Genomic DNA, 23,944 nt, shown 5'->3' on the forward strand with positions numbered 1-23,944 from the left:
TTCACAAAGACAAACTCCCTCGAGGGCTCTGTGTACCATTTGGAGATCATCAATCCTGGTATTAACTCCAGAAGCCATCTCCTTTCTCTCCTGCGGCGTCTCAGGACAGGGATAGAGAGAAGCCCGGAACCTGGAATGTGCAGACACAGCCTGAGGAACACTGACATTGCTTCACGGAGCCAGTTTAAGTAATCTCAGAACATAATCCCAACGTACTGGAAGGACCAAAACAGGATTAGTTCAGACTGATGCACTAATCAATAATCATTATTTATGGGAAGGGGCCTACAATAGAGCAGCAAGCAACATTTGAACTGTCTTGGCATTCTCTGTAACTATTAAATTCCTTTAGATTAAAAAAGAAAGAAGCAGTTATTACAAATCACATTATAAAGTGCTGGAGAAAAATGGCATGGAGCAAGGATCTCATGGGCAGAATTTCAGAAAAGTTTAAGGGCACCGTGCCTACGATACACTGCTGGGTATGCAAACCCATTGTCCAAAAACAATGTAAAATTTATAAACCATGAGTCCTAATTACTTTTCCCAAGAAAAGGAAATTGTGATTTTGACGGTCTGTAAAAAAAAATAAACTTAGGCCATTTCTGATCAAGATAACCTTCACATTATTAAAAAATATATTCCCCATGTTAAGGTGGACTTACAGGGCTTGTGTCTCACTATTCTACAGGCTTAACAGGTGGCCTGGCTACACCCTGCGGGGAGGCATGTTTCTCTTACCCTTCACAGATTTTCTTGACTCTGTTTTTCAGCTGATCGCCTTGGAAGAAAATGATGAATACAGACTTGTGCACGTAGTCTCCCTAGGCCCCAAACCAAAAACCAAGAATTCAGACTTATAACCCAGAAACTTCTTAAGCATCTTTCTTTCTTGGTGACAAAGAAACAACTGGAATCCTTTAAGGGTCTGGCAACCATGCACTTTAACCATTATCTTCAATCCATGTCTTAAGCTCCACAAGAACATTTGCTCTATAAAGATTTACAAAAGATTTACAAAAATCTTTCCATACTTGTTTTTAAACTCAATGAGGAGCTTGACACAGATGCAAAGATGATTCTCTTCTTAGTAGAATTTAGCCCTATCTACCAATTCAACTATTCAAACTGAATAATTCTTATATTGCCTAAATGACTCAAGTACAGAGAAGAAGAAAGGAAGTCATTCCTGCCTGCTCGCATGCTCAGAAACTCCAGATAAAGGGGACTGAATAACTACAAGGACCTGAGCAGCTGGGGAGAAATGCTGATGCACAATCTCATGATTCATGCTGAATTAGACCTCAGGGGGCAGGGAGGAAGGCAATCTATCCAAAGACCAAGTGTATACCTGAAGCCTGAGGCAAAGGTTAGTAGGAAAGATCAGAAAAAGACTCTATAGTGGGTGTTAGCCAGGACTGTCTCTGGTGGCCTGTCTTTTCTCCAGTTCCTACAGAGCTTTTATATCAGGAAAACAAACAAAACTTTGGAGGATAAAGAGGGAAGAGGAGGGAAGGAGTAAGTAAGGCTCATGGGTCTTAAATTCCTAAGTTCTCCAGGAATTAACTGGAGCACATTCTTTGTGCAGCTGCTTTGTTAGAGACAGCCAGACCCTCCCTTTACTCCATTTGTTGATAAAAATAATGCTTCTGTTGCCCAGGAACCTGACTGAATATTCCTGAGAATAGCTCCACATGAGGTGTAATTGCTGATTGTGATGTTTCCATGACCCAAAGACAGTCTTCAGTAAGACTACAAAACTGATACTTTAGGAGACTCACCGTAACCTAAATGTCACCACCCTCCTACTCGGTCCCAAGGACATGATCCATTTACTTCTAGCTGAAGGACCCAGCTACTCTGAGAAGCCTCATAATTCAACCTCTCTTCTTAGGTTAAAAAAAAAAAAAGAATACTAATTTAAGACACCCAAAAGATAATTGAGAACATAATAACCAACTCCAGGCTTCTAAATAAGACTAATAGCAAAGTGAACTAAATTTCTTGCAGAACAGTTACTCATCTTTGCTTGTCATCTCTGAATGGATTCACCATATACATGCAGATTTATGCTAAGAACTCTGTCCTGTTATGTCAAATGCCAAGATGTTAAGTTATTCCTGCTTTCCAAAGCACTGGGTAGGGAATATCATCCTATTTTGCACAACATAAATCTTGAAACTAAGTTCCTAAAATTCCCAACAAACAAGTAGACCAAAAACCATCAATTAAAGTTTCATCAACTTATGAAGATCACAGTTTAGGAAATCTCTCCTCCTTGTACACATGGATGTTACCAAACTTGGAACCAGATGTCTTGCTTTAATTTTCATTTAAGAGTTAATGTTCTTTTGGTCCCAGATAAGTACCAGAAAACACATCAAGCTGAAATAACTGGAGGGAATTCACTGGCAGCTCAGAGGTTAGGACTCGGCACTTTCACTGTTGTAGCCTGGGTTTGATCCCTGACACACATCACGTGTACACTGTATGTACACATACGATGGAGGTGAAGAGGAAAAGAGGAGTCCCTCAAATTCACAGATCCAGATGGAGTAAATGTAAGGGCTCCTCTTGGGAGGGTCAGGTTCAGGTGGCACATGCTATGTTGCTGCTCTGAGTTCCCTGTACCAGACCTACTCCACCAGACGCAATTCCCTTGTCTTACAGTCACAGGATCCTCCAGGGGGTTCTCGATTTCAGCCTGCCGCAGGAACACATTCCCCCGGCACACCCGCCAAAGCATGCGCTCAAAAGTTGGGATGCGCTCCCGGTTAATCACACCAGCCACGAAGCTGTGGGGAGAAGAGCCAGATTGGGAATGGTTCCATGCCACAGGATAGGAGGAAAATGAAGAGCAGGGGAGGGGAAAGACATCAGACAGGAGGCTGGGCATTGCTATACCAAAATAACTGCCAAAATCTGATTCCTGGACTCAGCAGAGGGTTGACAGAACGACTTAGGAACTGAACCCAAAGTAAGTCAGCAACAACTTGCAACAGGCTCAGAAGAGAGGGCATCCTGGAAGCCAGTGAATGCCCAGCCTGACTGCTCTTCTGAACAGCAAAAATGGACATGACTCCGCTGAGTACAGAGGGTTGAAGTGGTACTTACCCAAGTCTCAAGGGCGTGCCTCTTCCCATCTCGCTTGGCTCCAAGAGGGACGAGGACTCTTCCAACAGGTCTGGATCCGCCATCTGCTGATGATGCAATTCAGCCTGAATTCACAAATCAATTAATATCTAATGAAAATAGTTAGTGGCATGCAGGGAACGAGGAACCAGGAGATAAGTTCAGAAAATAAAGATGAAAAAAAGAAAACCGCCAAAAGAGAAGACATACCCACAAAAAGAAGACAAGAAGAACAGGGGAAGAAACAAAGAAAAGACAAGAGGTAAAGGAAGCAGAACTGCCCCAGTAAAGCATCTGGGGAAATGGTTTTAGAAATAAGGAATAAAGAAAAAAACGTTAAATGATAGTGACACCCGTATAAACCTGTGACTTGGTGGAAACCATTTTTTCTCTTATGTTTTCCTGAATAAGCCATGAAAGTACCAAAAATATTTTTGCATATGCATGGAAGCTGAAGTATTTCTTCCTTTTGAGCAAAAACAAGGCAGTTCAGCAGATACATTCAATATCAAATTTCCAGGCAGCTACAAATTAGAATTTTCCCTGTGTAACGACGTAAAAGATGGAGACTCTCTTTCCCAGGAAGAAAGCAAGGAGCTGTCACTGTCCTGAACAGGAGAAAGATAGAAGGGGTGTATCCAGACATCTAGGTTTTCCATGCCCTTAAAAAGTCAAAACATGGGGGCTTTCAGCACACCCACTATTTAAAAAAAAAAAAAAAGCTTCAAACCATGGGATTTAAAGGGTATTCTTTGTCCAAAAAGGTAAGAAACACAATAGTTGGGCAGGCATGGGCCTTCACTGCATCAATAAAGGGAAGGAAAAGTGAAAACATACCTGAATGTCCTAGTTTCTGACCAGGAATCCAGGTAAAAAGTTCATGTGGGCTTTACAGCTTAAGGATTCTTGAGAACATAGCTTAGGTCAACAATCTAAATCAAGTGAAGAAAAAGTAACAGATAATAAGCCAATTCAGAACATGTGGACTGTTGGATTGTTGAGATTTAAAATGATTTCCACCACGACAGTTTATACAATAAAATGGAGGAGGAGCGGGACCTTCTCAGATGCAGACCTACATTTCTCAGCCTTTCTCTACACAATACTTCTTGCCCCGTTTCCTCTCAGCCTCTCTCCACAATACGTCTCGCCTTGTTTCCTCTCACCGGGAAGGAGGAGCTGCCCTAAGAAACGACGGCTAACTGACCGCTCCACTGCCTCACCTCCCCAGCTTCAATATCCATGGCCTACCTGTTTGACCAAAGACTAGAAGTGAGCCAGAGGAATCTTCCTTTTCAAAAGCAGAACTAAATAAAAATGAAGTCAGGAGAATTTTTCTCATCATCTTCACTCTAAATTTCAATTTGATTCTACTCTTATCAATCCTGCTAGAAAAAAAAAAAGCCACAGGGGATCCCTTCTTGATAGTCACAGGACTATAAATGTAAAGTCACAGGGTGGGGGTGGGAAACTGAGTATAAACCAGATAAGTCTGAAAGTCTAAACAAGTGAAAGCAATTGTTCGGGAAGTAAATTCTAGAAGCAGGATCAACTCTCAAAGACCAAAAGAAAAAAGAAAAAAATTTCTTAAAAAAAAAAAATGAAGGATAGGCAGTGGGCACACCAGAAGTGCAGAGAAATACCACCATGAGATTTGGGAAACGTTCTGAACTGAACTAACTGAAGATGAGATAATGAGGGCACAGGTTACTACTTGTTCTCAAGTGCACAGTTCTTGTTTCTGCTTAAAATCAAATCCGCTGACTACAAACCACAGGCAACTTGCTTTGAGGATCCAGAGTAACTACAGCATTTCATCTTGCTCAGGATGTCCCTTAGCAAAAACCAGTGAAACTCACAAGCCTCCTGTCTACTCTACTGCATGGTTCACAATGCCTGGTTTAAGTAAACCATAAAGATAAAGCTCAGTGCAAATATGTGCTCTAAAGGGGAGAACTGATGGAAAAGCAAACAGTGCTCCTCTAAAGGAGGAGGCTCCATCTAGAATCTCTGGGAATACAAAAAAAAAAAAAAAGGCAGAATTAAAATCAAATACAAATTTACAATAATATTCTAATTAATAATTACACCATTTCAAACTTAAGAATCCTTCAAATGAAATAATTGTGCCTGATGAGAAACTGTCCAGAACCACTAACTGAGGGCCTTTAAAGCAATATCTAAAACCATGTCATGAAGTATCTCAGTCCTAATCTGGGTTCTCTCATAAAAGTACTGCCAAAGTTCTTCTACATTACCTGCTGTGCCCTCTGGTTTACCCGTTCCCCCAGTCAGAATACTAAAACCATGCCTTGAAAGAGGAAGTAGCACAACTTCAGTAGTTTATTTCTACTCTTCAGTATAAGCAGCACATCCAGTTCAAGCTACATGACCAAGAGCAAATACTTTTCTTTCCATTGACATGAGAAAGAAATTACATTTCATCACCCGAAGTATTCACGCAAGCCCCAAAGGAGATGGCAGATGGGAAAGAAAAGTAAAGAAAGCAGATGGATGGAAAACTCAGAAGGAAAGGAAGGCAGGGCTCTGCATGCCATTAACCATTACTTTTCCAGTCTTCTTTATGCTTTCATATGTTATGGTGCTTATGGTAAAAGATGCAGAGAAATCTCTCCAGCTCTTACAGTTCTTCATAAGCAAGAAGACTGAGAAAAGGATAATCATTAACAAGTCATTTAAAATGCTCTGGATAAGAAATGGCTAAGTTGAATTTGTAATCATCATAAATCATAAGATTATTCAATATGTGCTTACCTCTCCCCTTCTCCACACCTGGCCAATCATAACCCCTATGCCTGGAGAAGCAGCGAATCATTTTCTGATTTGGTCATTTTCTGCTAACTCATTATTGTAAATTACTGATCATATTCACCAAATTATATTCAAAAGAAGGGTTTAAAATAGGTAGTGTTTCAGGCCATTAGCAAACATTATAATCTCAGGCATGGAAGAAAGGCTCATGAAAAGTCTACATTTCTGAGACTCGAGGTCCCAAGTCTCCTGATCTTTTGCATAGTGTGAAGCGTGCACTCGCAGGTGCAGACATGCTTAACTCTGTGCGGCTCTGTCTTCTGTCCTGGCAGCGACCCTGAGGCTGCTGTCTGGCCTCAGCAGGGCAGGGGCTATTGAAAGGGACCTGGCTGAGGCTATGAGCTAATGGCGAGAGTGGACAAGATGCTGACTGTGCACTAGGAGGGAAAAGGAGGGCTTCCTGCCACTGGAAACAGAGGGACTGATGACGACAGCAGCAGAAGAGCCTCTCACAGCCAAGGCCTCATGCTCAAAAAAATGCTTTGCATGAGTAGGAGGGGGGAAACGATGCAAAATGGAGAGGGTGTGAAGGTCATGCCTGACTTCTCAAGATTGGCATTTCATGTTTACACCTATTAACCACAAAGAAAATTCCTAAACCCATAGTAACAATTTTAAAATCTTGTATCATCTTTCCAAGTGATTCTGCTTATTTTGTTTTTACTATTATTGTTTTGTGGTGTGTTTTTTTTTTTTTTGTATTATAAAATGAAGAGTTAAAAAAAACTATTTTCCTTAAGGGAGTCCATTTGTCAGTCTTTTTTCAGAATTTCTCCCAGAATGAACTAGACTAGGAAGTCTATCCCAATCCTTAAAACTCAGGAGACTACGAAAAACATTCTCATATATCTAATCAATATCCCAGCAGTAAACTAAAGGGTCGGAGAAGGCAATGGCACCCTACTCCAGTACTCTTGCCTGGAAAATCCCATGGATGGAGGAGCCTGGTGGGCTGCAGTCCATGGGGTCGCTGAGGGTCAGACATGACTGAGCGACTTCACTTTCACTTTTCACTTTCATGCACTGGAGAAGGAAATGGCAACCCACTCCAGTGTTCTTGCCTGGAGAATCCCAGGGACGGGGGAGCCTGGTGGGCTGCCGTCTATGGGGTCACACAGAGTCGGACACGACTGAAGTGACTTAGCAGCAAACTAAAGGGTATATCAAAAGGGGGAAAAAAGGCAGGGAGAGGGTAAAAGAACTAAGTACCCAATAATGATAAAAGTAACTGAGCTTTGATCTTGAGGCCAGGTTTACTTTGGATCTGTGGGCAGCAGCTTGGACACGTATAAAAAGCAGGCCATCTGTGAGCCTAAGGAGTCACCATGTTCGTGGATGTTTCCAGACATGACTAAGTGATACAGCCCTTGAACACAGAGACCATGTCACCCAGCTGATGCCTCACAAACAGCAAGCGCTCTTCAAATGATCCAACAATAATAATGCTGTATTATTATTATTAAATATAATATTATTATTAAATAATAATAATGTTTAGGCAGTGAGTATACTGGAATTCCAGATTATTTGTTCATCAAAAACCACTTGACATAAGTGACCATGCCTGTTGCAAAAGACCTGAAACACTTGGAAAGAGCTAATTACACTGTCCCACATCCTTTAATGTGATGATAGCGGGGACTGGTGAAAGAAGTTACAGTCAGGTTCAAAATTCTTAACTCAGCGAGCAAACTGAATATTCACACCCTCTCTCTCCTGATATGTAGCCTGATCCTGATTCTCAGGACCAGGCAATTTAACTCCTAGGAGCTTTTCCCCCTTTCCCTGGCTCCAGTAGATCTTGTTAATTAGCATGGTTTCTCTGAGTCAGATCTTCAGTTACTGAGGAATGTATCACGTCTTCAGCTGACTTTCTCCAGCCCCGTGTGGTTCTCACGCTAGCATGCTTCAGAATCACCTTGTGAAAATGATCGCTGGGCCCCACCCTCAGGGTTTCTGATTCAGTAAGTCTGGAGTGAGGACTGAGAACTGGCATTCTGACAAGTTCCCAGGTGAGGCTGATGTTGCTGGGTGGCAAACCCCTGGTCCAGGCTAGAGAACTAGGGAGAGTTATTTTTTCTTCAAAACATAGAAATTAAAAGTGAAACCAAGGACTTATCAGATACTAACTAAAGCAGGCCTTTTGTTTTTTTAAAAGCTTTGCTAATTTTTGTTGTTGAGCAAAGGAAATAAAGAACTTAATTGGGTGGTCTCCGTGGTGGTCCAGTGGTTAAGACTCTGGAGTGCTTCCAGTGCAGGAGGCATGGATTTGATCTTTGGTCGGGGAACATGCTGCAAGGCGTGGCTGAGATTTTTTTTTTTAAAAAAGAACTTATAGGAAGGCATGCTGAATAGTGACTGGGACAATCTATGAAATGTATGATGTTGCTAATCAGGTGGCAAAGACACCTATAAAATAGAAGAGCTACCCATATTTTAGGCCATCAGAAAAAGCATGTCCACACTGAAAGCTAAGACTCCTCCCCAGCTTTAATTGGGAGAAGGAAGCCTTTTGAGAGCCTTGTTCCAAATCCTTGTGGTAGGGTCACTTCAGCAAGCTGTCCCCTGGCAACTGAGTCACCTACATTTTTAACCCAGAAACTTATTAACATTTTCCCCCTACAAGGTACTGAAGTTGAGTTTAGAGGAAAATCCAGGAATTTCAAACAAGCATCCTACCAATTTTCCATACAACATAAAAAACAGCTCTCAAATTAAGTGTGCTTGCCATCTGGAGTACTTAAAAATATGCTCAAAGGTTGACAAGCAACCATAGAGGATACAAGCTAAAATTTAATGACAAAAGGTTTGGAGATTAAATTTTTGTTTCAATTTCATGTATAATTTTTTCCTGTTGCTTCAACTTCAAGCATATACTTACCTTCATATGTAAAATTTCATCTATGTTTACACAACTACTTTAGGATTCCTTTCCTCATCTTGAGATGAAAAACTGCTGAAAATGCAAAAATATACAAAACCATGGCTGGCTGTGTACTGCATGGAAAATGGAACAGAATCTGACATTTCTTCAACTAAAACAGGGTGCAGAAATGGTATTGTTCCCAAACTAGCAAATTAAAATAATTATTGGAATAAAAATATGGCCCATTAGTGCTGGTGTAGTATCACCTGCTTCAATACTAAAAGAACAGTAGTCTGACCTCATCAAAAAACTGTTGAGTTTTGCGAAGTATAAATTTTAATTCAGTTAGTTCTAGGAAATTTCTCTTCAGAGCTTCCTGGTTTGTGTTGATTTCCTTCAGTTCATTTTCAATCTTCTCAAAATTAGCCTATAGAAAAACAAAACAAACAAAAAAACAACCAAACTATTAACTCACACTAAGCTCAAAATGCTTGCTCTAAAAGACAGATGAAATAATCCATCCCACAGAATGCTGGCCACGCTGAATGTTCAAAGGTATCTTCATATCTACCCAGCAATACATCTGGCCCTGTGTATTCTTTGGTTCCATATCCACAGATTGTTTAGTTAATCATAGTTATGGTTAGTTAACCATAGTTCAAAAATATTTGGGGAGGAACATTTTCCAGAAAGTTCCAAAAAGCAAAACTTGAATCTGTTGTTCAGTAGCAACTATTTTATCTGTGATCTACATTGTATTTACAATGATTAACATACCATTTACATTGTATTAGGTACTGTAAGAATCCAGAGAGGATTTAGAGTATATGGGAGGATGAGCATAGGTTATATGCAAATACTACAGCCATTTTATACAAGGGTTTTTTTTTTTTTTAATATACAAGGGTCTTGAACACCAGCAGATTTTGATATCGAGGGAAGGGCTGGAACCAATCTTCCCTGGTTACTGAGGGATGACTGTACTGTGTTTTTACCAGGGCGGTTTTCTTTATAAAGGTTTTTTTTTTGCTTAAAATAGCCCCTTTTTGTCTATAGATTCTGTTATACACTTGGTTAAATCCCTCAGGGGACTTTAGATAAAATAATGACTGAAAAGTCTATCGAGATTTTATGAGATTCAGTTTGAGATTATTAATAAATTACTAGATAAATTAACATTAATCCAATAAATTTTCAACAAGCCAATAAACATTAGTGGCATGTGACAGTATTGGAGATATTAATACCATAGTGATTTTTATACCATGAAAAAGGAAATTCATTTTAATCCCATCCACAAGAAACTTGCAATCAACAGAAAAGGACGGCAAGAATTATTCTACTTTCCATCTACTTAGGAAAGTAATTTCTGCCCTTAAATAGAAAGAAACTTATCTGGCTTCCTCAGAAGAATTATTTACCTCTAAGTCAATCATGTCCCGGGGGAAGGGCACCTCTGGGTTTTCACCAGTGTCCATAATTGGGATGTTAGCTTTCCTTATCTCTTTCTCAACAAATCCTAGAACGACAGAATCAAAACATTCATGTCTAGCTCCACATGTCTGGAACTACCAATATCTGAGGAAAAAAATAATAAGATCCCAAACCTGGCTAAGAAGAGCTTCATTCTAAGAAAGACATTTTTCATATAAAAGAAGCAGAACTTGTAAATCCTTTTTTCTTCACACTCCTCTTCCTCCTACCCCACATTCTCTAAAGCACAGTTCCTGCAAAGAGGTTTATCAGTCCACTACTGTCTTCTTTTCCTCTTCTGATCTTAACACTGGTTCTCATCTGTGTCAGCTCTCAACCCTGTATGATGGCTCTGGTCACAGATATTGGTGCAGAGGAGAGCTAAAGTAGAGTGTTACTCAGTAGAATATTTGACCCTCAGCACACTAGTGAGACAACTCCAACCAACAAGGGTTTCATTAAATTTGAAAATAGGTCAGCTCTGAGTTAAACAAAACAAGAAATAAAGCACAGAAAAGGCCCCAAAACACAGGAGAAAAGTGTGTTTTCAGGTGATAACTACTGACTTGTTTTTCAGCACAGAGACTAAATTCACCTAACTGAAAGTTGGCATCATACAGCAGCAAGATCTTGGGTTTTGGAGGCAGACAACCTGGATTCAAACACTGATCCCATCGTGGCCACTTATATTCTTGGGCACATCACTTAACCTCTCTGATCTTTAGCTTCCTCATTTACTTAAATAAGGAAACTGATACCCTTCTTGAAGGAATGCTGTGAGGAATGAACAAAATAAAGTGTATGAACACCCTAACTCTCAATAGTACCTCAATAAATGTTAGGTTCTTCCCGCATAAATAGACAATTTAAAGCTGGCTATGCTGCCATCTAAAATTGATGGTGTTCTAGGTCCTATCTCTCAGAATTCTACAGTGTAGCACTGACATAAAACTCTTCCCATAAAAGAAAAACAAAAAACAGTATTTTCAGCTTGCAGCCTTGTCATCTCAAAGTTTCTGTTAAGCACCACCGAGCCCAAATACCACATATCTACTTGTGCACAAGAAATTCATCTTCACATTAGACTGCAAGATTTGTCCTCTCTCCTTTTCCTTTCATAGTATTTTCTTCCTTTATGAAGAGGACTCTAAGACAAAGGGGTCACTAGAGGAACATCAGACAAGACCAAAATGCACATACGAAGCTTTCGGTCCATTTCTTCACATCTTCTAACTTCATTCACAAATTTCCTCTGGAAAACGTTCACATCTGGATTTAACTGCAAAATAAGAACAGAATACTAAATATTCAAATACTGTATCCATTTCCTCTCTTTCATAAGCAACAGATCCTGTGAAGTGAAAACCTAATTAATGTCAATGTGTCAGTTCAGTTCAGTTGCTCAGTCGTGTCCGACTCTTCACGACCCCATGGACCACAGCATGCTAGGCCTCCCTGTCCATCACCAACTCCCAGAGTCTACTCAAACTCATGTCTATTAAGTCGGTGGTGCCATCCAACCAACTCATCCTCTGTCATCCCCTTCTCCTCCTGCGTTCAATCTTTCCCAGGATCAGAGTCTTTTCAAATGAGTCAGCTCTTTGCATCAGGTGGCCAAAATATTGGATAATACAAGGCTATTAAAAACTTTCTACTGATCCACACAACCCACTTTAGGACCAGTCACACCAAGGAAACGTAAAAACCCTTCTCTCACTGCTGCAGGCTTATACTGGAATGGAGGCAAATATGACAAAACACAGTAGCACAACATGTTCATCTCAGGCCAAAAGGCTCAGTGAGCACAACCACCTCCCAAATATGGGCAATGGATATAATAGAAGCTTTGCCTGGTTTTCCTTCTCTCCTTCTTCTCAATCAGTAGAGAGAGAAAGCAAACTTCTCTCAGTTTTCTGCCCAGGGTCTTCACCTTCTAGGTAACAGGCTTGTTTATTCAATCATCCACCCATCACAAGTAATTTTCAAAACAATGCCACAAGATATTCTGGGAAACACAAACAAGAATAAAACAAATTCCTCCTCATTAAGAAGCTTGCAACCTAATAGGGAAGAAAGATGAATACAATCCATAAGATAGACTGTGATAAGTTTCATAAAAGTAATACAAATAAAGAACTAATAGTTACCCAACATTTCTGGAGCACCAAATATGCACCAGACACTATTAAGCACTGGTATGAATACAAAGAGTAAGATATGTCCCAGGTTTGAAGAGCTATCAGCCCTACAGAAGAGACAGACAGAAACCAATCAATACAACTTTTGTGAAAATATTATTAAAGAGTAAGCAAAATGTTGTTGGCAGTTTCCTATAAACATTCACCTACCTACCTCATGACTGAACATTCTACCACTAGGCACCTGCTTAAGGAGAATGAAAACATGTTCACAGAAACTTGTTCAAGAAAGTTTGTAAAGACTTCGCTGGCAGTCCAGTGATTAAGACGCCATGCTTCCACTGTAGCAAGGGGCATGGGTTCGATTCCTAGTCAGGGAACTCAGGTCCCACATGCTGTGCAGTATAGCCAAAGAAAAAAAGAATGTTTACAGCAGCTTTATTCACAATACCCCCAAACTAGCAGTGATCCAAATATCCATCAACAAGAGGCTGGATAAAAGCACTGTGCTATGTTCATATCATGGAATAAAAAAGAATCAACTACAGAAATATATAAAATGAGATTAAATCTCAAGAACATGAAGTTGAATGAGTGAAAGAAGTTGGACATAAGAGTCTGGGTAATAAAAAAAAAAAGAGTCTGTACTGTATCATTCATTTACATGAAGTTCAAGAACAGGCAAAACTAATCTATGATGGTAGAAATCAAAACAGTGGTTACCTATGGTGGGTATGGACTGACCAGAAGTGGTCACGAGACAACCTTCTGGGCTGCTGGAAATATTCTGTATCTTGATTGGGGTGATGGTTATAAAGGTGTATACATTTACCAAAATCATCAACTTGTACTCCTAAGATCTATGCATTTCATTGAATATAAAAGTTTACCTCCATAAAAAAAAAAATGAGGGCAAAAAAAAAAAGGGGGGGTGGGGAACAGACACACACAAGGAATAACTGATTCTATCTTGGGGGACAAAGAGAAAAAAATGCACAAAAGTAACACCTGAGCTGGCAATGAGGCAGAGTTCAATAAGCAGAAATAGAATGCAAGCAGAAAGACCATGACAAGTGACTCAGAGACATAAATCAATCATATTCTCAGAGAATGGGGGACATTTTCTACAGATGAAGATGAGGGAATGCAAGGAGCAGGATGTGGAAGATTTTGTCCTCTGGGCAATAATATGGAATCAAATGATCTGATTTTTACTTTTTTTTTTTTTTTAAAGATTTGCTGTTTTGAAGAATATTGTATGTGAAGAATGAACTGTAAGAGAGAGAAAGATTGGTAACAGAGAGACTAATAAGGAAATTATTGGTATTATGTACCACTCATCTCACATGCTAGTAAAGTAATGCTCAAAATTCTCCAAGCCAGGCTTCAGCAATACGTGAACTGTGAACTTCCTTATGTTCAAGCTGGTTTTAGAAAAGGCAGAGGAACCAGAGATCAAATTGCGAACATCCGCTGGATCACGGAAAAATCAAGAGAGTTCAAGAAAAACATCTATTTCTGCTTTACTGACTATGCAAAGCCTTTGACTGTGTGGATCACAATAAACTGTGGAAAATTCTGAAAGAGATGGGAATACCAGACCACCTGACCTGCCTCTTGAGAAATCTATATGCAGGTCAGGAAGCAACAGTTAGAACTGGACATGGAACAACAGACTGGTTCCAAATAGTAAATGGAGTACGTTAAGGCTGTATATTATCACCCTGCTTATTTAACTTATATGCAGAGTACATCATGAGGAGAAGGCAATGGCACCCGACCCCAGTACTCTTGCCTGGAAAATCCCATGGATGGAGGAGCCTGGGTAGGCTGCAATCCATGGGGTCGCTAAGAGTCAGGACACGACTGAGTGACTTCACTTTCATGCATTGGAGGAGGAAATGGCAACCCACTCCAGTGTTCTTGCCTGGAGAATCCCATGGACAGAGGAGCCTGGTGGGCTGCCGTCTATGGGGTCCCACAGAGTCGGACACGACTGAAGCGACTTAGCAGCAGCAGCAGCAGCAAAGTACATCATGAGAAACGCTGGACTGAAAGAAACACAAGCTGGAATCAAGATTGCCGGGAGAAATCTCAATAACCTCAGATATGCAGATGACACCACCCTTATGGCAGAAAGTGAAGAGGAACTAAAAAGCCTCTTGATGACAGTGAAAGTGGAGAGGGAAAAAGTTGGCTTAAAGCTCAACATTCAGAAAACGAAGATCATGGCACCGGTTCCATCACTTCATGGGAAATAGATGGGGAAACAGTGGAAACAGTGTCAGACTTTATTTTTGGGGGCTCCAAAAATCACTGCAGATGGTGACTGCAGCCATGAAATTAAAAGACGTACTCCTTGGAAGGAAACTTATGACCAACCTAGATAGCATATTCAAAAGCAGAGACATTACTTTGCCAACAAAGGTCCATCTAGTCAAGGCTATGGTTTTTCCTGTGGTCATGTATGGATGTGAGAGTTGGACTGTGAAGAAGGCTGAGCGCCGAAGAATTGATGCTTTTGAACTGTGGTGTTGGAGAAGACTCTTGAGAGTCCCTTAGACTGCAAGGAGATCCAACCAGTCCATTCTGAAGGAGATCAGCCCTGGGATTTCTTTGGAGGGAATGATGCTGAAGCTGAAACTCCAGTACTTTGGCCACCTCATGCAAAGAGTTGACTCATTGGAAAAGACTCTGATGCTGGGAGGCATTGGGGGCAGGAGGAGAAGGGGACGACAGAGGATGAGATGGCCGGATGGCATCACTGACTCGATGGATGTGAGTTTGAGTGAACTCCAGGAATTGGTGATGGACAGGGAGGCCTGGTGTGCTGCGATTCATGGGGTCGCAAAGAGTCAGACACGATTGAGCGACTGAACTGAACTGAATGTTAGATGGAATCTATGGTAAAAAGCATTGTTAGAGATTAAGAGAATCACTACATGATGATAATCAGAACAAGTCTCAGGAAAAGAACAATTCCAAACTCATGTGTCCCTAATAAAATGTTTATTTGGGTTTTGAGTTTGTTTTTTTTTCTCACTGAGCAGGCCGTCCCTTGACCTCTCATTCAGAAATTTCCATTTCAATAAACAAGACATTCTGAAGTGAAGGTAGCCACAAGACTCATAGTTAAATTTACTGGTTTCATAATCAGGAGTCAAGGTTCAACTGCAGCCACACCACAGCCTGTTTTGGTAAGGACTCCTGAAATATCTGGGCAAGGCGTCTCCAAAATATTTCAAACAAACACCAACAGAACTACAAGGAGATACTGACATACCTGTCCACATAGTGGGAAACTTAATATAATTTTAAAACCATTGATATATCAAGTTCACCAAATATAAGGGACGAAGAAAATCTGAACAACATCATCTTAATCTAACACACACACACACACACACACACACACACATTTTCTATCACTGCATCCAATAGTTTTCTCTTTAAGAGCTCATTTATAGGGACTTCCCTGGTGGTCCAGTGGTTAAGAATCTGCTTTGAAATGCAGGGGACTCAGGTTCAACCTCCGGTCCGGGAACTTAAATCCCACATGCCTTGGGGCCCAAGCACAGTAGCAAAAGATCTTGTGTACAGCAACTAAGATCTGAGGCAGCCAAATAAATTTAAAAAATAATAAATTTTTTAAAAAGTTCATTTATAAAAGCTAATCACAAAATAGGTCATTCAGCAAGTCTCAGTATAGAACTGGTACCATAAAATGTTCTTTGATTACCATGCAATTAAGTCAAAAATCCATATAAAAAATACAACTTAACATATTTGGAAATTCTAAATATGGGTGGGTGCATGGCTTGCAGAATCTGAGTTTCCCAACTAGGGATCGAACCCAGGCCCCAGGTGGTGAGAGAGCAGAGTCTCAATCACTAGAATACCATGAAAGCCTCTGAAAATCTTAAAATAGTTAGAATGGGATGACAGTAAAAATGGTAAAGGTCAAACTCTGTTGGATGCAGTTAAAGCAGTATTTAAAAAGAACTTTACAGACTTAAAAACGAATAGGAAAGACTAAAAAAAAATGTGTTAATTATTAAAGAAGTTTTAAAAAAAAGGTAATAGGACATAGAAAATAACAAAGAGCAGAAATGGATGAAAGTTCCAGAACAAAACAAAGTCCAGAGAAGACTCCCCCAATCAAAAGCTGAATTTTTCTTTTCTTCCTCTTAATCATTTTGTTATCATTTTTTCCTAAAAGCGGGTTATATGAAAAGACAAAATGGACCAAATTTTTTATTAGACTAAGAGATGGCATAAATAAACATGAGAATTTAAAAAGTCCACTACAGATAGAAATTTCAAGTTAAAACATACCCATCTAAAAACACCAGGCCTAGAAGGTTTAAAGATAGGCTCTTTCAAAGACTAAAAATGCCCAAAGCTTAGAAAAAGTATTCCAATAAGGAAAAAAATGAAAGGGAACACTCCTCAACTAATAAGTGAGATTGGCCAATATAATCTTAATACAAAAATAAGAACAGTTTCAGAATGGACAATTACAGGTCAATATCACTTGTAAATATAAATGAAAAAATCCTAATAAAATTATTAGGACACTAAACCATAAAATTCTTTTGAAGTACACCTCATGACCAAGTTTCTCAGGCTTGCAAGGATAATTTTATGCTTTTTAAAAAAGTCTGTACAAATGGCCTGTAAACTGGCTTAAAAGTGAAAGTGAAGTCGCTCAGTTGTGTCCAACTCTTTGTGACCCCATGGACTGTAGTCTACCAGGCTCCTCAGTCCATGGAATTTTCCAGGCAAGAGTACTGGGGTGGATTGCCATTTCCTTCTCCAGGGGATCTTCCCAACCCAGGGATCGAACTGGGGTCTCCTGCATTGCAGGCAGACGCTTTACCATCTGAGCCACCAGGGAAGACAAACTGGCTTAAAATTCAACAATAAAAATACTAAGATCAGCCATGGGTATACCTATGGCTAATTCATGTTGATATATGGCAGAAACTAACACAATATTGTAAAACAATTATCCTCCAATTAAAAATAAACAACTAAGATCATGGCACCCAGTCCCATCACTTTATGGCAAATAGAAGGGGAAAAAGTTGAAGCCATGACAGATTTTATTTTCCTGGGCTCCCAATTCACTGCAGGCAGAAGATGCTTGCTCCTTGGAAGGGAAGTTATGACAAGTGTAGACAGCATATTAAAAAGCAAAGATATCACTCTGCTGACAAGGCCCATATAGTCAAAGATATGGTTTTTCCAGTAGTCACGTATGGATGTGAGAGTTGGACCATTAAGAAAGCTGAACGTCAAAGAATTGATGCTTTTGAACTGTGGGGCTGGAGAAGACTCTTGAGAGTCCCTTGGACTGCAAGGAGATCCAACCAGTCAATCCTAAAGGAAATCAACCCTGAATATTCATGGAAAGGACTGATGCTGAAGCTGAAGCTCCAATAATTTGGCCACCTGAAGTGAAAAGCTGCTGCTAAGTCGCTTCAGTTGTGTCCAACTCTGTGTGACCCCATAGATGGCAGCCCACCAGACTCCTCTGTCCCTGGGATTCTCCAGGCAAGAATATTGGAGTGCATTGCCATTTCCTTCTCCCGATGTGAAAAGCTAACTCACCGGAAAAGATCCTGATGCTGGGAAAGATTGAAGGCAAAAGGAGAAGGGGGTGGTAGATGATGAGATGGTTAAATAGCATCACTGACTCAATGGATATGAATTTAAGCAAACTGTAGGGGAGCCTGGTGTGCTATAGTCCATGGGGTCGCAAAGAGTTGGACATGACTTAGCAAGTGAACAACAACAAGAAGCATGTGAAGAAAGTTCCACATCATTTGCCACCAGGAAATGCAAATCAAAACCACTGTGAGATACAACTTCACATCCATTAGGATGGCTATAATAAATATATGTGTGTGTGTGTATATATATATATACATATATATATATTTTTTTAATAACAAGTGTTGGTGAAGATATGAAGGAACTGGAACTCTCATATATTGCTGGTAGGAATGTAAAGTGGTATGGCTGCTGTGGAAAGCAGTGTAGAGGTTCTTCAAAGTGTTAGAATTACCAATGACCCAGCAACTACTGGTATATACTCTTAAGTATATACCCAAAATATACCCCTAAGTATCTACCCAAAAGAAGTGAAAATGGGTACTTAAACCTACTTGTACATAAATGTTTATACAGCAATGTTATTCACAACAACCAAGAAGTGAAAACAACTCAAATATGTTCATCAACTAATGAATGAATAAGCAAAAGGTGGTATATACATACAATGGAAAATATTCAGCCATAAAAGGAGTGAAGTACTGATACTTCTACTTCTTAGGTTGCTGTGAGGAAGGCCTGCAATAATAATGCAAAATGTTCAACATGGCATCTGTTCGAAAAATGTTAAGTTGTCATTATGATCCTAAGTGTTGGACATAAGGGCCTGAAGAACAGACTAGGAGTATGTCAAAGAGAAAAAAATGAATGAGGGCAGAGAAGCCACAGAAGACTTTGAACAAGTCAAGCAATGAAACATGTCTTAATTGTCTCTCTAAAACCCAGGGCAATATCTTTTGTACAGAAGATAAGTAAGAATTACTTATACTAAAACCACTCATTTTAATATGCTGCATATGTTCATAGTTAAAAAAGATACAAAAAAGAAAGAAAAGAACAGATACAAGCTACAATATAGTTGAACTTTTATAGTAAGTGAAAGAAGCCAGACACAAAAGACCACATATTATATGATTCCACTCACATGAAATGTCAGAGGCAAACCCACAGAAACAGCAATGAAGACTGGTGGTTGCCAAGGGCTGGAGGTAGAAACACAAGCTGGAATCAAGATTGCCGGGAGAAATCTCAATAACCTCAGATATGCAGATGACACCACCCTTATGGCAGAAAGTGAAGAGGAACTAAAAAGCCTCTTGATGACAGTGAAAGTGGAGAGGGAAAAAGTTGGCTTAAAGCTCAACATTCAGAAAACGAAGATCATGGCACCGGTCCCATCACTTCATGGGAAATAGATGGGGAAACAGTGGAAACAGTGTCAGACTTTATTTTTGGGGGCTCCAAAAATCACTGCAGATGGTGACTGCAGCCATGAAATTAAAAGACGTACTCCTTGGAAGGAAACTTATGACCAACCTAGATAGCATATTCAAAAGCAGAGACATTACTTTGCCAACAAAGGTCCGTCTAGTCAAGGCTATGGTTTTTCCTGTGGTCATGTATGGCTGTGAGAGTTGGACTGTGAAGAAGGCTGAGCGCCGAAGAATTGATGCTTTTGAACTGTGGTGTTGGAGAAGACTCTTGAGAGTCCCTTGGACTGCAAGGAGATCCAACCAGTCCATTCTGAAGATCAGCCCTGGGATTTCTTTGGAAGGAATGATGCTAAAGCTGAAACTCCAGTACTCTGGCCACCTCATGCGAAGAGCTGACTCATTGGAAAAGACTCTGATGCTGGGAGGCATTGGGGGCAGGAGGAGAAGGGGACGACAGAGGATGAGATGGCTGGATGGCATCACTGACTCGATGGACGTGAGTCTGAGTGAACTCCAGGAATTGGTGATGGACAGGGAGGCCTGGTGTGCTGCGATTCATGGGGTCTCAAAGAGTCAGACACGACTGAGCGACTGAACTGAACTGAACTGAACTGAAGGGCTGGAGGTGGGGCGTTGGGGTTGGGAGGAAATGCAGAGGGACTCTTATGGGTACAGGGTTTCTTCTTGAAAGTGTCCAAGATTGAGTATGGTGATGGTTGTACAATTCTGTGACTACAATAAAAATCACTGAACTGTACACTTGAAATGGACAAATTGTATGGTATATGGATTGTATTTCAGTAAAGCTGTTACAAAAAATTAGTAGGGAAAAAAGTGCCTATGTAATTCACCAAATTAACAGATTTAAAGGAGAAAAAAAATTTTTTTTAATGGTAATCTCAATAAACAAAAGGCATTCAGTAAAATTCCACAACCATTTGTGACAACTTCAGAAAAACCAGAAATGGAAAGGAATCTGCATAATCTAATAGAATTTTCTCCCCAAATTAAGAATACATATCCTATTTAAACTATAAAAAATCTAAAAGATTACCCTTGAAGTTAGGAGCAAGACAAGCATACTATGTGATAGACACAAGGCATTCTGCTCTATTTCCTTATTAACAAAATTCCCAATTTTGTTCAGGGCAGTAGCAGATCAGTTGGAAAAAAAAAACAACAACCACATTTCCCAAACTCCCTTGCAGCTAGATTACACTGTAATTTTGGCCAATGAATAATTAGCAAAGTCTGATAAGGATTTCTGGGAAAATTGTTTTCCTCCATATGTAAGTACTTCCCCTTCCTCCTTGCACTTCCTTCTTCCTGCCTAGAACATGGATGAAATGCTGTGAGTGTGGTGATCATCTGTAAAGACAAAAGCCAAGTGCTCAAGGATATTCAAACAAATACAAAGTGATCTTAGGACGCTGATGACAGTGGGAAGCTGGGCTTCATGTTACATGAGAAAAGTATACCCCTATCATTCGGGTTTTTAGTTACATACAGCTGAACACAATCCTAACTATTATCAGCTTGGTCTTATATTTTATCAACATGTTACTGAAGGTAAAATTAGAAAGAAAGAAAGAAAAAGGGTTTGAAGGAGACAGCTCACTCTGACAGTGCAGTAAAAAAAAGACTATCAACTGCAGCAAAATATTAACAGCTAATGAATCTACACCAGAATATTCAGGCTTGAAATTTTTCAAGATAAAAATTTTGGAAAAAAAGAAAATACTAATAACAAAAAAAGAAAAGTAAACTTTACATATATGACAAACTATATCATCAACAGAGGGAAAAGACAAGCCACAGCCTAGAAGTTACCAGTAGAGGATTAGAAAAAGATTAGCTTCCAGAGTACAAGAAGAACTTTAAAAAAAAATCCTACAAGTCAGTGAGCAAGCAAACTCAACAGAAAAATAGGCAGATAATATGGACAGACATTCATGGAAAATGAAACTCATTATGTTCAATAAACAATAAGATACTAAATTACTAGTCTAAAAGGTACAAAATAAAACAATAAGATACCACTGCATAACCATCACATGGGCAAATTTCTTTCTGAGCACAGAGGTGTTGGCACAATTGTGGAACAAAAGGAACTCTTCGGCCAGCGATGGGAGCATGAATAGGTACATTCACCGTGAAGTATGGACTCTGACTACATCTAACAGGGACACACACGATGTTCATCAATGCCCCTCCTGGTTATAATCCCTGGAGCAGCAGCAGGTCCATGAGAGCAATACCATTTTCATGTAACACTAAGACATTATTTGCCCTTTTCATTCTCATCCTTTCATGAGTCTGCAGTGAAATTTCCCAGAGGCTTATAAGATACGTCACGGCAGACTGCAGAAACAAGAATCAGGCTGTCTTCTACTAATTCAGACACTAAAAGATTTTCAAAAGTGTAAAAGCCATACCCTTCTTCTCAAAATTATTTTTGTTTTGGAAAATAGTTATTTTTCATAAAAAAGTTATGGTAACATGTAGTGGGCTTATTATAATTTTAAAATGATTTAATAAATAAATACTTCAAACATTTCTCCGTTTTAATTTCCAGTACAATAATATCAATAAATGTAACTCACATAAAAACCCTCTAGGGTCCTCAATAGTTTTTTAAGAATGTAAAGAGGTCCTCAGACCAAAAAGTTTGAGAACCACTGCTCTGAAGAAACTATCACATATGTATACCATGATATATACATAATATATACAGAGAAGAAACTATCACATATGTATACCACAATATATATATAATATATATATGAATCTTCACTGTACCACTCTAGAGCAAACAACTGCAATCAACCAAAATGTTCATCAGAAGGAAAAAATGCTAAACTGTATACTCTTACAATAACTATACAGCAATTTAACCTATACAGGTTGATACTACCTGTATCAACATGGTTAACTCTTACAATGTTAAATTTTAAAACGACTTGCTGAAGGATATATACAATATGAAACCATGTACATAGTTTTAAAACATACAAAATTATACTATATATTATTGTTTAGTGATACATACATACACACACAGCAAAAATGGGGGAAAAACACAAAGGAATGACAAAAACAAAGATCACTGTAGAAATCACCTTTGTAGGGGAGGAGAGAGAAATGAATGGCACGGAAGAAAGCTACACAGGCATTTTTCAATTATTTGTGAGTAGTTCTCTTAATTAGATAATAGAATCATAGTTACAGGCATAACTCATTTTGCTGTATTTCACACTACTGCGCTTTGCAGATACTGTATTGTTTTACAAATTGAAGGTCTGTGGCATCCTTGCATCGAGGAAGGTTGGTTGATCAGTGCCATTTTTCAATAGCATTTGCTCACTTTCTGTCTCTGTCACATTTTGGTAATTTTCCCAGCATTTCAAACTTTTTCATTATTCTATCTGTTATGGTGATCAGTAATCTTCTGAATGCAAAAAGATTACTTGTTGAAGGCTCAGATGATGGTTAGCATTTTCTAGCAACAAAGTATTTTTAAATTAATGTATGTACTTCTTTTTAGACATAATGCTATTGCACACTTAACAGACTTTAGTGTAATCTACAGTCTACGGTATAAACATAACTTTTTCTTTTGGCCATGCCACTCAGCTTGCAGGATCTTAATCTTCCAACCAAAGACTGAACATATGCCCTCAGCAGTGAAAGTGAGGAGTCCTAAGCACTAGATTATCAGGGAATTCCCAACATAACTTTTAAATGTACTGGGAAACCAAAACATTTGTGTAACTCAATTTATTGAGATACTTTATTGTAGTGGTCTGGAACTAAAATAAATATTCACTTTATTAATCCCTATTAATTTTTTTTATGATTGACATAAAAGTTAAGAACATTGAATACACACAATGGTGTTAGGTAGGGAGACACCATAGGATGAAATAAAGGATTACAAATTAAGGATGAATTAGGTTTGATTTAGCCTTCAAGTCTAAAAAACTGGAAGAATATTGATGCATTAGCTGAGTTAGGAGAACATTTGAAGAGAGGTAATATAAGAGGGTTCAAAGGGAAAAAGGAATGAAACCTTGTCAGTGGATTATATTTGTGCAATTTCAGCTCAGACTGAGAATTTCCAGAAAGCTTGCCAATTCCAGGAAGTCAAAACTGATTAATTCCACCGCTTTCTGACCATTCCTCTTTCATCTATCCATTCATTTCAACAAATATTGATTATCTTATATGTGGGCACTAAGGATGTAACAGTGAATGTCCCTATCTTCCTCGTGCTAAGATCACTGCACAAGAGACATTCTTTAATCAGTCATTCATACCGATAACAGAAAATCAGGACTCTGACGAATGCTATAAACAAGAGGTACATGGAGCTTTGAGATTGCATTAACAAGGAACTGTTAACTGCCCCCTCCTTTCAGCACTGTAGATTTGCCTTCCTGATCAGATTGTAAGCC

The 23,944-nt window shown here is 39.3% G+C and overlaps 1 protein-coding gene across 9 annotated transcripts in view; it reads right to left on the reverse strand.

Moving 5' to 3' along the window:
- ATP6V0A1 (ATPase H+ transporting V0 subunit a1) overlaps positions 1-23,944 on the reverse strand; it is a 60,244-nt gene that overhangs the window by 28,829 nt on the left and 7,471 nt on the right. For 4 of the 9 annotated variants that reach the window (XM_025280119.3, XM_044938944.2, XM_006055744.4 and 1 more), the window contains exons 3-9: positions 11,504-11,582; positions 10,252-10,349; positions 9,129-9,257; positions 3,115-3,218; positions 2,669-2,795; positions 742-824; positions 37-130 (exon numbers count right to left, since the gene is read on the reverse strand). In XM_025280119.3, coding sequence (XP_025135904.1) covers positions 37-130; positions 742-824; positions 2,669-2,795; positions 3,115-3,218; positions 9,129-9,257; positions 10,252-10,349; positions 11,504-11,582 — 714 coding nt within the window. Of the gene's footprint in view, positions 1-36; positions 131-741; positions 825-2,668; positions 2,796-3,114; positions 3,219-8,845; positions 9,089-9,128; positions 9,258-10,251; positions 10,350-11,503; positions 11,583-23,944 lie in introns of those variants that run through there. The other 5 variants (XM_044938945.2, XM_006055747.4, XM_006055746.4 and 2 more) reach the window with 3 other exon arrangements.

This window comes from Bubalus bubalis, chromosome 3 (genome assembly GCF_019923935.1).
Source record: "Bubalus bubalis isolate 160015118507 breed Murrah chromosome 3, NDDB_SH_1, whole genome shotgun sequence".
Classification (NCBI taxonomy): domain Eukaryota; kingdom Metazoa; phylum Chordata; class Mammalia; order Artiodactyla; family Bovidae; genus Bubalus; species Bubalus bubalis.